The sequence below is a fragment of the Gobio gobio genome, assembly GCF_949357685.1.
Source record: "Gobio gobio genome assembly, chromosome: 20".
Taxonomy (NCBI): domain Eukaryota; kingdom Metazoa; phylum Chordata; class Actinopteri; order Cypriniformes; family Gobionidae; genus Gobio; species Gobio gobio.
In genome coordinates this window covers 38,692,891-38,710,980 of record NC_137113.1, presented here as the reverse complement: position 1 = coordinate 38,710,980, position 18,090 = coordinate 38,692,891, and the positions used below count along the sequence as shown (strand labels likewise).

Below are 18,090 nucleotides of genomic sequence, written 5' to 3'. Positions count from 1 at the left end.
ACAGTAGTCGGTTATGGCTTAAGTGAACAGAAACAGTAGAGAAAGATGTGTACTAGTATCAGTGTATTGGATCCGTGCATTAGGTCTAAAAGTGACAGCTGCTGTCTGTGTTTTTAACGTTAATCGAACAACAAAGCACGAGGACAAATTTATTCACTGCTCTTGACTGAATAACTTTAATAAGGATTAATTTATGTTTCATTTATACAGTGAAGATTATTCAGTGTTATTTTACCTCTGATTACTTTATTTAATGCCTCTACCTGACAACTACTGTTACTTATCTTTAACAATGTTTTAAATGTATATTATTAAGGCTATTATTTTTAGCTGTGTTATCGAAACTGGAATAGAGAATTGTGAATTTTCACTGGTATGTAAAATGTTATTGTCAGAACAGTTTCATGGCCGGTAAAAAATATTTATGGCTGGTACATTTTCTTAAGTCAATGGCCGTTGGCAGGTGTCAAAAGTCTGTTTCGGTCAACCACTATCCCAGAGAACCATGGTAGTCAGTCCAAAACATGCCACGACAGTTCCACTCCCAGAACCTGATTGACAATCCGATTCACAAAATCAGCCCCTGCCCTGAATGAACTCAACATTAAAGGTCATATGTTCAGATGTATATCAATTTAAATTAAAAGCTTGCATACCTAATTGGATCACACTGTCTTCCTGTTACACTGTCAGGTGAAACCGGAGCCCTTTCGGGCAATGCACCATTACGCTCCAACCATGCTCCAAAAACACCAGCAGAACAGCTTCAACCTTTTTATGTCGTTTCAAAGATAAGACTTACTGTTTCTACATCTATTCCATCCTCCATTGTAATTTTTGCCCTGCAGTCTTGAACGATCCCGGTAATCAATGAGCTAGAGTTGGTATCGGCCACTCCGGAGGTGCATTAAAGGTGAAAGCACATGTCCTTGTCAACTTTGAGATACTACGATGCTATGTGAAAAGCAAGTTGGACCGTCCCGCCGCAATGCTCTACCCCACACACCACACAAATCCACTATATCATCAATACGGATGCGGGACATTAGCACAGTTAGCCGACTCCCATTCCCAGCTGTCACCCTCTGCTCCAACCAGCTCCACATACTTGCTCGGATGGGACGGCACTTACCATATTTGTAGGCACTAGTGGTCTCTCTCCTGGCTGAGTGTAATCATGATCTGGTGGACCGAAATAGCAACGGGCCCCTCCGTGCGGCAGGCCTCCCCGACTGGAATCTGTCCTGCTCGAGTCTTATTGTCATCCTGCTTATCAGCTCTTTTTACGCACCCCCCTCCCGTTCCCTCCGCTGCACAAATACCCCGGCACAGGCAGCCAGATTCAGCACAACTCAACCCGCCGCTACTGTTAGGAGCCAGTCAGCCATGCTGGAGTACAGCAGCCCAGCTTAAGGGGGATTTGGGGGCATTTCCCCAGGTATTATGAGCGGTTGCGGTGTTGCCCTGATCAGGGCTCTGCCAATCAGCACCTCAGTGCCTCTGGACTAGACTGGACTAGTTTGCCCTTGTCTTTTATCCCTCTCTCTCTCTCTTGCTCGTGTTTCTCTGGGAGGTTGCAGCAGTCTCTGCCCGCATCAGCAACATTACACCACCACCACCAGCCAACCCCAGCCCCTCTTGCCACACTCACACACACACACACACATTCCTACAATCGTGCCCTTCCAGTCGCCCATCCCATTAATTAAATCAATGCCACTGACTGTATTTCACTGTGGATTTTGAAATAGCCTAATCTATTCCCAGTTTACGATCAAAATGATGAAAGCAAGAGGCACTTGATATTACATTATACCGTCAAAAACAATGCATCTTAAATGGCTGATTTAAGTTGAAATGTGTCAATTGTGCACCAGAAATGTACCTGTGTGTTTAAATAGTTTCAAATACAACTTTATGGTAAAACATTTTTGCTGAGTCACTTACCCAGAGAGGATATACAGTGGTACCAAAAAGTATTTGTATACTTTTGGATGCTTAAAATGTCTGATTTTCAATGCATTAGATATCAAACAAATAATGCATTTATTTATAATGCAATTTACGCATTTTTCAAATCATTCTCAACCAAGCGGTCTTAAGGTAATTTATCGGGAATGTATTCAGTCAGTTCCCCTCAGGTTCACACAGGTGTCCCAGCAGAATAAGCATTTAACAAATATTTATAAGCATATGAACAAATAAGCATGTCCCATAAGTTTGACAACCATGTGTTCATTTTAAACAATATATTTATTGTTTAAATTTTTGAAACCTTACAAACTTCGTTTTGTATGTTTTTTTGTCCTATATTTCTTTAAAACAAACAAATGTTTTATATATTTTGGCCAATACATTTATATATTTTAACTGCGGATTAAATGGGCAAATACTTTTTGTGGCCACTGTAAATTTTCTTTTCTATTATTTTTTATTATTTTCTTTTCCATATCCTTAAATAAATGTTGAAGTGTATGCTATGGATTAAACTACAATTCAGTTCAAAAGTTTAAGGTAGGTTTTATTCAGCAAGGATTAATTGATCAAATGTGACAGTTCAGACATTAATAATGTAACACAATATTTATATTTCAATAAATAGAATAAATGCTGTTCTTTTGAACTTTCTCTTCATCAATGAATCCTAAAATAATTATGATGGTTTCCACAAAAACATTAAGCGTCATAACTGTTTTAACATTGATAATATTAAGAAATTTTTCTTCAGCAGAAAATGGCTTTGCCATCAGGAATAAATGACATGTTAAAATGTATTTTAAATTAGAATATTACTGTTTTTACTGTATATTTGATCAAATCTTTGTGAGTGTAAGTGACTTCTTTCAAAAATATAAAAAAATCTTATCCACAAACCACAACCACAAAGTTTTGAATGGTAGTGTATGTGTCAGCCTTCGTTTTGCCATTGTAATAATAATAATAAAAAAGAAGATAAACTAAATATAATTTGCAATATAACTTCATTGCAGCCCATGTAAGAATAATATTTAACCATTTTACTGGAAAAATCATTCCAATTAATTTCTTTGGAACATTCTAAAAATTAAAGTAACAGTAAAAGGAAGTGAAGTTAGCGAAGGGTCATTAGTAAAAATAATATATTTTTTTCCAAACCCGTCTGCCATTGGTAAAATAACTAGAAAGTCCCGCCCCAAACTCACACTATTGGCCGAGTTAGTGTTCTTGTGTCTCGCACAAAGCAACGTTTTGATAAAGCAACAGTTGTCTCTACAAGTAAGAACAAGTATTTTAACAAGAAATACACAAATCGCCTTTAAATGATCAGAAAAGACGTTTGTGATAAAGAGAGAGTAGCTTTTATTGGTCAATAGCCCACAAACCAGAGACCAGTATCAAATCATGAAATCGATTCCAATCCACTGAATGTCATAGACAGACGCTCATGTTTGTTTACTGAACACAAACCTCAAAAACATGTGATTATATACTGTGGGACACAAGTTGAGGATCTATACGTCCCAGTAGCGCAGTGTTGCCATAGCAACCCAACCTCACTGCAGAGGGGACATGAGCCCTGAAACAGAGTTTGTCTTTGCACAAACACACAGTATGAGAAGACGGGATATGACACAGCAGCTAACTCATCTATTTACCATTCATTGTTTGGCTCTTTTTTTTCCTTTTTAACTCTGGAAACGTGTGCGCAGTGAACAAGTGCATCAACATAACATTCATCAGCTAATTTTCATTTCTTACTCTCCACCACATGAAAGGAGCACTTCCTGCCAAGACCTCTCCATTTTCACTTCTTCCATTTAAACAATTAGTGGTCAATGTTTAGAAACAGGGCTTTATGCTTCTGGACAATCAATTGTGAGTACACTCTGTCCCCTTCGAATCCACCACTTCAAACGGCAACACTTCAAAGCGACAAATTTGGTCACAATTATCTATGGGACACAAATGAAAATGAGCAGGAATTCAAAATCGATCTTGGGGGGAATTAATGAAGAACAAATTGCCCAGTCAAATTCATACAGTCTGTATTTAGTAGGGTGAATTCAGGGTGATTGGGACACTTTTTCCAAGTCATCTCAATGGCAAAAGGTGTCCCAATCACCCGGAATTCACCCTACTTGCCCTAGAAAAGGAATTGGTTGTTTCTTATATGGAATTTATCAGATTTTTGATGAATACATAAAAAAGCAGGTCAATACACTTAAATCAAATCGTGATATAGACTAGTGTTTATACAACGAGTGGGTTTTGAGTTTTGTGCTGAAATACAGCACACAATAATAGTGCCATACACTTGTTCCAAATTACTATGCAAGTGACATGCTTAATAAAGTGGAACAACCTCTTTAAGTAGGGTTTCCATTTACCCAACAAGACCTGGATAACTATTTAACAAGCCTGTCTGAGATCGATACCAGTTATCTAAAAAGATATGAGAAATAAAACAAACAAACAAACACTCTGAATGTGTCAAGAAGATACAAAGATAAAACTAATATCTGAATGTTTGTTGTACTAAGATCCTACTGATATGTCACTTGCATAATAATTTGGAACAGTGTAGTGAATTTACCCCTTATGTTGTCTTCCTGTGTTACAGGCTCAAGAGTTTTTCTGTGTAGGACTATGTTAGATAGGATGAAATCAAGGTGTTGACCTCTCCAGGTCAGGTCAATCAATATACTGACCTATCTCTTGGGTTGCTGTTAAAGTCGGCATGAAACAGAAGTTGCGATAGTCTTTTCTTCCCTATTGCAACATACACTCACCTAAAGGATTATTAGGAACACCTGTTCAATTTCTCATTAATGCAATTATCTAATCAACCAATCACATGGCAGTTGCTTCAATGCATTTAGGGGTGTGGTCCTGGTCAAGACAATCTCCTGAACTCCAAACTGAATGTCAGAATGGGAAAGAAAGGAGATTTAAGCAATTTTGAGCGTGGCATGGTTGTGGGTGCCAGACTGGGATTTTCACGCTCAACCATTTCTAGGGTTTACAAAGAATGGTGTGAAAAGGGAAAAACATCCAGTATGCGGCAGTCCTGTGGGCGAAAATGCCTTGTTGATGCTAGAGGTCAGAGGAGAATGGGCCGACTGATTCAAGCTGATAGAAGAGCAACTTTGACTGAAATAACCACTCGTTACAACCGAGGTATGCAGCAAAGCATTTGTGAAGCCACAACACGCACAACCTTGAGGCGGATGGGCTACAACAGCAGAAGACCCCACCTGGTACCACTCATCTCCACTACAAATAGGAAAAAGAGGCTACAATTTACACAAGCTCATCAAAATTGGACAGCTGAAGACTGGAAAAAAGTTGCCTGGTCTGATGAGTCTCGATTTCTGTTGAGACATTCAGATGGTAGAGTCAGAATTTGGCGTAAACAGAATGAGAACATGGATCCATCATGCCTTGTTACCACTGTGCAGGCTGGTGGTGGTGGTGTAATGGTGTGGGGGATGTTTTCTTGGCTCACTTTAGGCCCCTTAGTGCCAATTGGGCATTGTTTAAATGCCACGGTCTACCTGAGCATTGTTTCTGACCATGTCCATCCCTTTATGACCACCATGTACCCATCCTCTGATGGCTACTTCCAGCAGGATAATGCACCATGTCACAAAGCTCGAATCATTTCAAATTGGTTTCTTGAACATGACAATGAGTTCACTGTACTAAAATGGCCCCCACAGTCACCAGATCTCAACCCAATAGAGCATCTTTGGGATGTGGTGGAACGGGAGCTTCGTGCCATGGATGTGCATCCCACAGATCTCCATCAACTGCAAGATGCTATCCTATCAATATGGGCCAACATTTCTAAAGAATGCTTTCAGCACCTTGTTGAATCAATGCCACATAGAATTAAGGCAGTTCTGAAGGCGAAAGGGGGTCAAACACAGTATTAGTATGGTGTTCCTAATAATCCTTTAGGTGAGTGTATATCCAAATGAAACAAACAAAAAAAAAAAATGTAGGGCGGGGCTTATTTTTGTCCATTTTGGAATTGATTGGATGGTAGTGATTTGCTATTAGTCGATCTCATGTGATTGACAGGTTGTCCTGCCCTCGTGCCAGTAAACATGTCATCAGAAAAGAGATTGCTGCAAGAGATAGGGGAGGTTATTTTGATTAAAGATTACGAGAGAACATGAATAAAAAAAAGATAATGTGCACAGATAAATCACTTATAATAAATACAGCAATGAGGCATACAAATAAGAATTGTCGACTTTGATTTCATGGTGGCTATAAGGGACCGTATGCATCACAGTCCCCAGTATTTGAGATGAGATTCATCCACCAAGTCAAGGTGCTTTGAGTTTGCTGAAAATAACATATAAATCACATATTGCACATCTGTTTTTTTTTTTGCATTTGCATTTGCAAACAAATTATTCTTTTCTCAGAACTAATTTCACTTTTCTTTTTAAAAAAACAAAACAAAACACTAGTATATTTTTATGTTTCACACACACACACACGAAGCATCTGTGGGCCAGTCCAGCTGCGTCTGTTGCCCTGTGCTCCTGTGCGAACTTCTAGATCTGTACAACACATGATTCTGTGAGATGTGGTTTCACACACTGTGTACATCTGGATTAAAGCTCTGACGGATCTCCAGAGAACCACACAACCGTACAAACACACACACCCAGAAGGCCAATGTTTACCACACTGCCAAGAGTCCGAGAATGAGTTCGAACATTACTCAAGTTAATTCAATGATTAGGATCATTTTTGATTAAATAAATCTAGAAGAAACAGTTCATAACTATACAGGAAATACTATAAACATCTACAGGAAATAGTTCAAGAAATTAGTTTGAGTTTGTGTTGAGAATTATTAAAAATTTTAAATTTGTATAATTCAATACTTAAAAGTTTATGTTGTCTATATTTTACATCCCCGTAGGCAAGGGGGTTCAGGGGGTTCGAACGAACCACCCCTCACTGCCAAAGGTCCAGAATTTAAGTCCGTTTTTTGTAATAAACAAGTGTTCTTTTAAGTAATGACGGCCAATAATTTGAATCCGGACATCTGCATTTTCCCGATGTGTAGGCTATACATGTTGTGAAATAATTGCCTAGTAATATAGTATAACTTTAATGCAGCAATGATATTGCACAGCACCAAGATCTTCTCATCTGAGCTGTCTGCGGTCTGTGACTGTGTCTGTCACAGAACGTCAAAATATTTAAGATGACCAATCAAAATAAAGTAGGCGGGCTTTATGTTCACAGAAGCAGCGGAGCGCGAATTCCAGCGCAACGCTTAGTAAACGGTCATAAATTAATAATTAATTTGTTACATTTATATAGCGCTTTTCTAGGCACTCAAAGCGCTTTACATATAGAAGGGGGAATCTCCTCAACCACCACCAATGTGCAGCATCCACCTGGATGATGCGACGGCAGCCATATTGCGCCAGAACGCCCACCACACACCAGCTGATTGGTGGAGAGGAGACAGAGTGATGAAGCCAATCAGTATATGGGGATGATTAGGAGGCCATGATGGAGAGGGGCCAATGGGCAATTTTGGCCAGGATGCCGGGGTTACACCCCTACTCTTTATCGAAGGACATCCTGGGATTTTTAATGACCACAGAGAGTCAGGACCTCGGTTTAACGTCTCAATATAAAGTGCGAGATAAGTAGCTAAACTAAACATTTCATATTTGGCAGCTGTTTTAGGATTGAAATGTTAAACTATAACGGGCAAACTAATAAACCTTTGTCTTATTTCGCCATTTTTAATTTAAAATAGGTATAATATATATATAATATACGTTATTTAATGTAATAATTAGCAGCTGTCAATGTGAGAGGAGAAGAAACATTCACATTCACCGTTTTCTTCATATAATGCTTAAGATTAATAATGAATGAATGTGTACACATTATGAATGAATTAAAAAAAAATCTTAGGAAGTGCCTTAGAAAAAATATGCTAAATATAAATTGACCATATGTTTTGTTGACTGTTTTAGGAGGGGAAGAGAGGGCAAGATAAGGAGAATGAGAGAAAAAGAAAGAGTGATGGAAAAGAGCAGGAATTGACAAATAATTTACTGACAACAGACTTAATAATTTTGCTGGCCTTCAAACATCTTAAAATGCACATATGTCGATCAGAGAAATAAAAACTTTCTAAATTAAAAGCAATTCAAAATTAAAACACCTTTGCTTCCTGACCAATTATACGTTAGTGTTCCTACAAATGTAAATTTAGTGACTGTTCACAACATGAAACAAACACGTTAGCTTATAGTTCTATCCCGTGAACTTGTGATTTAAACTTTTGGGTGCTGAAAAAGGTCCACTTTTTGGAAGAAAAAAAAAAGAATTTTATGGAGATATATATTCCCTGTGTTTGTCTATGGACTTTTGTCAAACTTCCTGTTTTCTGTCCCATGTTCCTTTTGTAATCAGTTTGTTTTTCCGCTTGATTGTCTGGTGGATCTTGTTAACTTGTTACCTCATTGAATATTTAAGATTTATTTATTAATTTCCATAAATTCATGTAATCATCCTTGGTATTAATACATATATACATACAACTTGATATCTGCTCCTGTATTCAAAAATAAATATTATAAAATATTTAGCAGCACGTTTTCAGTGTTGATCATTATAATAAATGTTTTTTGAGCATCAAATCAGCATATTAGAATCATTTCTAAAAGCTAAAGTAACTGACCTGGGCCGGGTTTCCCAATAACGATGTATCTTAGCTCTAAAGAGTGTGTTCTACGAGCGAAGTTACGATCACTCGCAGCAGTTCCACGTGCGTTTCCCAAAAATGTACTTAACATGAACGCGCGAGAACGCGCTCTAAGTGCTACTTAATAGTCGCTGTCCATTTGCGAAGTTCTGAAATATAACCTTATATGGAATCGTTTCCTCTGAACGTTTCACCTAATAATTGTCATCTGATGTGGATTAGCAATCAAAACACGTCTATATAAAGCAACTACCTTCAGGCTGAGGCCAAAAAAAAACTAGAAAAAAAAAAACAAGAAAAGATACCTTTACAAAAGACGAAATAAATATCCTCATTTAATTCAGATGTGTATTTATAATTTTTTTTGTTTGTAACCTGCCCTCATAAAAAAAAAAAATAATAAAATCCAGTGATCATAAAGTCAGTTTCCACAATAATATTAAGCAGCAGAACTGTTTTTTTAATCAACATTGATAATAATGAGAATATTAAAATAAAAAAAATAATAAAAAAGTGTACAATAAAGTACAATCAAAACCTTATAGTATTATCACAATGCACTTGAATAAAGTTAAAGGTGTAATCTGCCGGTTGTCCTGTAGGTGACCTCATAACTCTGTCTTCTTACAATACACTTAGAGCTTTACGATTACTCCAGAGCACTCGTAGATCTACGATCATTTTCAAGTGCTACTTAAGTTACGATGCTTTTGGGAAACAGACCTTAATATTAAGATCACTCGTACGATCGTTTTTACGATCAATTTAGGCTTACGATGCTTTTGGGAAACGCAGCCCTGATCATTTTCAGCAAAGACAATGATTAGTCAAAAATGCTCATGTCATCAACGTCAAGTAAGTTTCAAACACTATTTTGTGTTTCAGCAAACTGATAAAAAGCCCAGACTTTTAGCAGTTGCGTACCAGTCGAGCATGATTGGAGCTTTGCAGTTTTTGTTTGTAATATACGCATCAGACCTCATAGAACAAACTAGGCATGACACCAGAGACTTTGTGACGATCTGTGAGCTGATCACAGGATCATCACCACCTTGCTGTTGTACAGTGCCACTCTTTGCTCATTTAAAGCCCATTAGGACTGATTATCATTACTGAAACATCCCTGTCCTGACTGACTTGCAGCACTGTGTAAGAGAACAACGCCGTTTGAGGCACAAAAGCTCATTAACTCCAGCTCAAGAGACGGCAGGCGTCCCAGCAGATCTGGCCTGGACTAATGAACAGCAGTCAGTTCACATTAGCCAGCGGTCTGAACGCAGCCGTCCATCAGCTCCTGGCACAATATAGAAGTATTACATTATTCACAATGAGTGCACAAACTCCATATGGCTCCGAGCATTTCATGATGCCTCCTTTCACACACCTTAGGTCAGCTTTATCAGAGCTAGCCAGTATTATACTCTATATATATGCTAAACTGACCGCTTTCTTAAGCCAGCAACTGATTTCCTTCATAGCTGTGCTAGGATTTTAGTAGATGTTTCAAGCTTATCTACAATAAAGCCAATAATTATATCCAACGGTAGCTTTTGTCCTCTGCATTTAACCCTTCCAAGTTAGTGCACACACATTAGGAGCAGTGAGTAGTGAAGATACACACACCCGGAATAGCCATTCGCTGCGGCGCCTAGGGAGCGATTGGGGGTTAGGTGCCTTGCTCAAGGGCACTTCAGTCGTGGGTATTGAAGGTGGAAGAGAGCGCTAGTCATTTACTACCCCCACCTACATTTTTCCTTTTTCATGATTGCCTCAAGTCTGACTCTCTAACCATTAGGCCACGACTGCCGCCATATGCAGTATATAAGACATATACAAGAAGATTATATGTGACCCGTGCTGGCAAAATGAGTCGCAATGAGCAAATTTTAAAAAATGAGTTATTGTTATTTTAATAGAGAGTTCAAAACCTTCAAAATGATGTATGATTTGTTTGAATCGGACAAAGAAATGACGGAGCTACACCTGTTTGAAGTCGATCGACTTCCAAAACAAGATCACCTCAGAACCATATTTAAAATCCCTGGTAATAACACCAAATTTGGCACACATCAAGTCAACACCCAATATATATATAGGAAAAACATGTTAAACTTTTTGTTTCCATGATACCACAGTTGTTTGATTAACGGGATAGTTCACCCAAAAACTAAATTTTTATGTTTATCTGCTTACCCCCAGGGCATCCAAGATGTAGGTGTCTTTGTTTCTTCAGTAGAACACAAATTAAGATTTTTAAGAACTCCAATCGTTGCAGTGTGATAGTTGTATAATGCATGTCAATGGGGATATTTTAGAGTATGAGAGCAATGAGAGTAAAAACACATAGACATACGAATCCATATTAAATCATGCAGCTCGTGGTGACACATTGATGTCTTAAGACACGAAACGATCAGTTTCTGCGAGAAACCGAACAGTATTTATGTAATTTTTTTCCTCTTATCAGACGAATGTCATCTAGTATTTCCAGCACCATAACTTCTGGCGAATAAGGTCAAAATACTGGCGTGATCAACGATATATATACATAGATGCCTCATTCAACCGATCTGCGCAGGCACTAATGAGGAATCTATGTATATATCTATGATGCATTTTGCATGTATTTTGACCTTATTCGCTGGAAGTGATGGCCCGGGGACGGCTGATGCAGAGCCATAGAAAAAAAATATTTAAAAAAAAAAAATATGGATATTGCATAAACGCATCGATTCGCTTCCGAAGGCCTTTATTAACACCCCGGAGCCGCGTGGAGCACGTTATTTGACAGACAGATGCATTTTTTATGGACTTCAAAAACAGAGCAACTATTACTGCTATTATAATGCTTGGATTAGCCAGAACATTTTTAATATAACTCATATATTAAATATACACCTCGGATGACTTGAGGGTGGGTGTAACACATCAGGGCTGAACAAAACTTTGCAAAATGTTTTTTAATTGGAAACGGTGGTGCATTGAACACCCAGTTCTGATGGCACAAGAGTTGCAACTATGGTAGCTGAGAAGGCCATTCTTTGTGTTCTTTTTGAAGGATTTTTCGGAGACTGATTAAATCTGTGTATATACGTGTTTAATACTGCAAAATACGCTCTGTGTTACAATCACTGCCCTTGCCATCCAAAATAAAAGAGAACATCCCAATCGAGTGAAGGGATTTGTGGAAACTGCGGTTCCTAATTATTGTGATCCAACATTTGCCTCGCATTTCAGAATGAAAAGACCACATGTCTTCAAATATCTTCAATTGTTGCGTAAACCGAGCTGCAGCAGTTTCATGGGCAAGGGAAAGGTACTTCTCTCCAAAAACGTACAAAACAAAGACCCTTTTAGATGTTTAATTGCTATTTGGATAATTGGGATTGCTAGACGAGGGCTTAATTAAAACTCATTTTTTGTGAAAACCTCAAAATAGACCAGAAACTGCATTTTTGGAATAATTAAGATTTGTTTATGTTTTTAAAAGAAGTGTCTTATGCTCACCAAGGCTGTATTTATTTGATTGAAATACAGTAAAAAAACAGTAATATTGTGAAATATTTTTACAAATTAAAATATCTGTTTTCTATTTGAATATATTTTAAAATGCAATTTATTACTGTGATAGTAACACTGAATTTTCAGTATCATTACTCCAGTCTTCAATGTCACATGATCCTTCAAAAATCATTCGAATAAGCAAATTTGGTTCAGAATTATTAGGGCATAAAAGTATAAGAGACGTCTTTGAAAAACATTTAAAAAATGTAATTATTCCAAACTTTTGTCTGGTAGTGTTAACAATTTATACATATCATTTAAAAAAAAAACTTACTTTTAGGGAAATTTTTATTTTATTTTGTTCTCATCTCACCATGGGCACTAACTGAGCCAGGACTTACAGTGACGCCCCCCTCAAAAAAAGACAGATACATGATGTTCCTGAACCCAATCCAAACTCTCTTAGGAACCCATGATGAAGCTTCAGAAGGAATTCCTATTTTCACTAATATATTCAAATGCACTTCAAACTAAATTTTCAAACTGGTACGGTTCAATAGTGCATATAATTAACACTGCCGACTCACTCACCAATCTGTTCCCTCAGACACAGTTTATGTCTCATTGATCCAAAACCAAGCTCTGAAACTAATAACATTAATTTTGTATATTATATAGAATAAAACAAAGACAACTAAGCACTACATCCAGCATTAATTACAACTATAATGTGACATTTCCGACACTGTAAACCGAGCTTGTGTCTGATAAACCCTCAGGACATCTGAGTGAAAAATGAAACACATTGTGCGTCAAAAGCAAAGCTGGGTGTGTGTGTGGTAAAGTAATCGCCTGCGTTCTCACAGATGGACGTCTCACGGTTCAGCTGCCCCTTCGGCACCCAATCGCAACCTCTATTTTTCACACGCCACCGGTCAGAGACACTCACACGCTCTTGTCCGGCCTACAATTCATCAGGCATTTCAACATTTCTGTTCCAATGAAAGAGAAAAACGAATGTTCGGTGCTGATAAAAGACTTAAAAATCACTGTAGAAAGGCCCATCTTGCATTGATGAGCAGTTCAAGGACAAAGACAGCAGGTGCACAGTACGAAAACAGTATGAAAAGTGCAGGACTTATTTTTCATCACGACACAGTGATGCCCAAAGCAGTGCCTTAACAAGGCAATCTGGATACTCTTAGGCCATCAGAGTCAGGTAGGGATATTTCTGCACTCTCTGTACAGTTAAGAGTGGAGCTTTCACCCGTCAGACGCACACATTCTGACTGGCACCGGATATTAATTAGACCAACAGCTCTTTTCCCTCTTACGTCAGTCTGAGCTCCCCCACACCAGGAGTGATGACATCACTGCCTTGGCATGAGGAGGAAACCCCTGCTGAAATGATTAGATTCAACCAGTAGGAATGGATGCTGAGCCAAGATTTAGTATTATATTTTTATTTGAAAAGGTTAGTCCTTTGAGATTAAAATCCCTTTTTACAAGAGACGGACAGAGCCTGAGACTTTTCCTGCACATGATGACTGGAAAGGAGGGAAAGGAGTCTGTATCCGACTCCGGTTCAAACAGTAAGGCTGCACTCCACAACTGGATATTTTGGCTGAGTGAGATTCGGCCTGTTTTGTTGTTGACAGAGTATTTGAAGCGCGTAAAGGATCCTCTTCTGGAAGGGGGGCGGGGAGCAGCAGCTCATTTGCATTTAAAGGGACATACAAAAAAATTTCGCGTTTTTGTTCACACCCAAATAGAGGCAAATTTGACAAGCTATAATAAGTGATCTGGGGGGTATTTTGAGCTGAAAATTCACAGACACATTCTGTGGACACCAGAGATATGTATTACATTTTGTGAAAAGGGGCATGATATGTACCCTTCAAGGAAACCTTGCCTTTTATAATTTTGCAAACATTATTGGAATGATACTTTTTAAAGGAACACGCCGACTTTTTGGGACTTTAGCTTATTTACCGTATCCCCCAGAGTTAGATTATTCCCACACGTACCGTTCTCATCTTCATGCGTGCCATAACTCTGTCTGACGCACCCACCGCTAGCCTAGCTTAGCACAAAGTCTGGAGGTAAACGGCTCCATCTAGCCTACTGCTCAATAAGTGACAAAATAACGCGAACATTTTCCTATTTACATGTTGTGATGTGTATAGTTACATCGTGTACTAAGACCGACGGAAAATGAAAAGTTGAGATTTTCTAGACGGATATGTCTAGGAACTATTCTCTTATTCCTGCGTAATAATCGAGGAACTTTGCTGCCGTACCATGGGTGCACGGTGCAGTGGCGCAATGATATTACGCAGCGCCTGAAAATACACTAGCTTCCGTCAATATAACCAACGGGACAACCTGCTTGCACAGAGAGCGTGCTTGGGACTATTTTCAGTTCTCTGAACATTCTGAAACAAGTCAACATTTGAAAAATATTAGATTAACCTCCAACTAAAACATTTCAGGAAAAATGTCACCTTATACAACAATATGTTATGAGAACATTTTTAAAGACTAGATTACTTTGAACAAACATGCTATTAATGTTACTGTAAAATGTTTGTTCATAAATTTAAGAGAACCTGTTAGCTGGGAAACCAATCATTGCTTTAGATGGTGAGATGGTCCAGTGGGTCACCACCAGTGTGGTCCAGTCGGTCACCACCAGTGTGTCCTTGAGCAAGGCACTTTACTCCATGTTGCTCCAGCACTGTAAGTCACTTTGGATAAAAGTGTCTGCCAAATGCATAAATGCAAATGCAATGCTTTATGAATAAAGGTGCCCCAACCACTATACTGGTCTGGTACTGGTGTAACTGGTGGATCAGGATAGTCTTAGCCAGAAGTCTTGCTGGTTAAGCTAATAAGAAGCTTGGCGGAGACAAGAACGTCCTATGCTGAAGATCAGCATCCAAATCACAACATATGCTTGGTGAGCAGCCATGCCGAGCTGTACAGTAGGAAACAGAGAACGTCCAGAATACATTCCAAAGTATCACAGACAACAACAGAAACAAAATACACATTCTGCTTTGGAACATGGCAAATAAATGTAAAGTGTTAGATTTGACGTTTGATCATGATGAGACACAAAAATGTCAGCACCATTTATATTTTTATGAGAGTTATGATAAGGATGAAGACTTTCATTGAGTAATGGCTTAAATTTCAGTCTGGGCATACATAAAGCTATCGTATGATTTAATAACATATTGAATATGCCGTGTAAAGCATACATGTGAGGATACAGGTATTGCTCATTACAGTCAATGATGTGCATACAGTACACCACAGGGAAGTAATGAAGTCTTTGCTCAGGAGGTCACGCAGTCCACTGTCAGGAGAAAGTGTGTACTAACTCACCCTGTCAGCTGATGAACTGCAAACCAGAACAGAAGAAAAAATAAGGCCAATCTCTCTCCCTGATGTTTGCAGAGCTCAGCAGAAAGTGGGCGGCTCTCAAGAGCTCTGGAGAAACATGCCTTCATTCTCTCCATAAACCCAGACTGATCTGCGCTAATGGATAAAGGCAATGTGTCTGACTGAACGTCCTCTTTAGCCTTCAGATGTCAGTAATAACTGATTAACATCTCTAATCAACCAGTACATTCACATTTCTGCTTTCTTCTGTTTACTAATTTTGTGGCATTTCATTAATCTGCAATGTATGGAAGCTTGTTTCTGCCACGAAATGACAAAAATAAGGTAATTGCGCAGCTTAAAGTTTATATCTCACAATTTATATATCACAATCTAATTCTTTTTGTTTCATGGTGGAAAGTTTATATAGCAATGAGTTTTATTTGTTTTAAGTAATTGTAATTTTAAATTCTATCTATCCATCCATCCGTCCGTCCGTCCGTCCGTCCGTCCGTCCGTCCGTCCGTCCGTCCGTCTATCTATCTATCTATCTATCTATCTATCTATCTATCTATCTATCTATCTATCTATCTATCTATCTATCTATCTATCTATCTATCTATCTATCTATCTATCTATCTATCTATCCATCCGCCCATCTATCTATCTATCTATCTATCTATCTATCTATCTATCTATCTATCTATCTATCTATCTATCTATCTATCTATCTATCTATCTATCTATCTATCTATCTATCTATCTATCCATCCATCCATCCATCCATCCATCCATCCATCCATCCATCCATCCATCCGCCCATACATCTATCTATCTATCTACCGTCCGTCCGTCCGTCGATCCATCGATCTGTCTGTCTGTCTGTCTATCCACACAAATGTTAAATAATACAATTTTAAATAAAAATTATAATTCTATTTGTACACAAAATTGATATTTGTCTAAAAACAACTAATTATTTCAAGTGTGACCAAACATTTGACTGGTAGTGTATATTGAGGAACTTATATCTTGGGAAGGACACAGGAGATGTTGGGACAACATCCAATCATCAATATTACCGTTAATATATAAGAAATGTCCTGAATGAAGTTTTATATATTATGGGAGGGTGGAATAGAATGCATGTGGAATAACAAAACTTGATAACATCATAATTACATACAGTTATTTAATAAGTGTAGCTGCAGACATCTCCGTGACATCATTGGGGACTCTCTTGCTATGAAACTCGTCTCCGGCTGAAATAATGAGCTATAACAGACAGAGCCTGTGCCAGCCATGCCACCTCAAGACCTAATCACTGTTTACATACAACACACAATAAACCTTTCATTTCCTGTAGACAAAGGCTGATTACACACTGTATTCCGTGTGTGTGTGTGTGTGTCGGCACTGGGAAATTAATCATGATTCTTTGATTTTCCTGTGTTCTATTTTACGCTGTATCAGCTTTCTGTCCTCTGTGATTTAAATGTGAACCTGGGAGAGCCTCGTGTCTCTCTCTTTGCTCTGTGTTTTATAATCTCTCTCTTCTCTTCCAATTCCATTTCAGGCTTAACCCCATTTTTATTTCCTACTTCCTTCAGCTCTCTGTCTCGTTTTATCACAGCTTCTCTCTCTCTCATTTAAATCAATGGGGTCAAGGTTTGGCTGCTAGCATAGTCCCCTGCTGGTGGATACTGTAACTACACCATTATTGAAAGAAAAAAAAAACGTATTTCTCTACTGTCGGCCATTCAAAAGTAACAACTTTTTCTTTGGAAGTAATATATTAATATATATTTAATTATATTATAGTATATGTTTAGTAACTAGTAACTGTTTTTTTATGGAAAGCTTGTAAAAAAAAATCTGTGTCTGCTCCCTTTCATTTTACAGGTCAGGATTGTCACTATAAAGCCTTGTTTATACTTTCGTCTGGCTCCGCAGCACGAGCCTCCGCTGACTGCGCGTAGAGTTTAGATTCTCTGCCCGAGCCCGAGCCCGAAATTGACCCGACCCAACCCGTGGAACAAAATACATTGTTTAATGGCTACAACAAGTATAGTAGGCTACAGTACAGATAAATGTCATGTCTGAGCGGGATTTGACTGAACGTCATTTTACCGGTGAGAGGTTCATAAGTGGAGCGCTGGCATAAAGCAGATTATTGAGCTGAGCGTCACACCGGTCCACTTCGCTCTTTACAGGCTCATTCTCGTCAGAACACCCACGTATTAAAAAATGGTCGGGTTTAAATCGGGCTCGGGCTCATAATTACAGTTAATGTGCCGGGCCGGGCTCGGTCACAATGTGCACGGGCTCGGGTAGGGTCAGGCTTGATTTTTTTGAGCCCGATCTAAGCTCTAACTGCGCACGCTCCTCTCCAAACGGACGAGGTGTTAATACTTGACGCGCTCGCCGTTGCACTATTTTTTGAAACGACCGAGGGCAACTCTGAG

At 38.6% G+C, this 18,090-nt stretch overlaps 1 protein-coding gene across 11 annotated transcripts in view; it reads right to left on the bottom strand.

The window, feature by feature from the left end:
- ank3b (ankyrin 3b) overlaps window positions 1-18,090 on the bottom strand; it is a 250,423-nt gene that overhangs the window by 125,020 nt on the left and 107,313 nt on the right. For 6 of the 11 annotated variants that reach the window (XM_079845619.1, XM_079845621.1, XM_079845622.1 and 3 more), the window contains exon 1: window positions 803-1,025. The exons of 4 other annotated variants lie outside the window; for them this stretch is intronic. In XM_079845619.1, coding sequence (XP_079701745.1) covers window positions 803-829 — 27 coding nt within the window. In that variant the 5' untranslated portion in view covers window positions 830-1,025. Of the gene's footprint in view, window positions 1-802; window positions 1,088-18,090 lie in introns of those variants that run through there. One more of the 11 variants, XM_079845620.1, reaches the window with a different exon arrangement.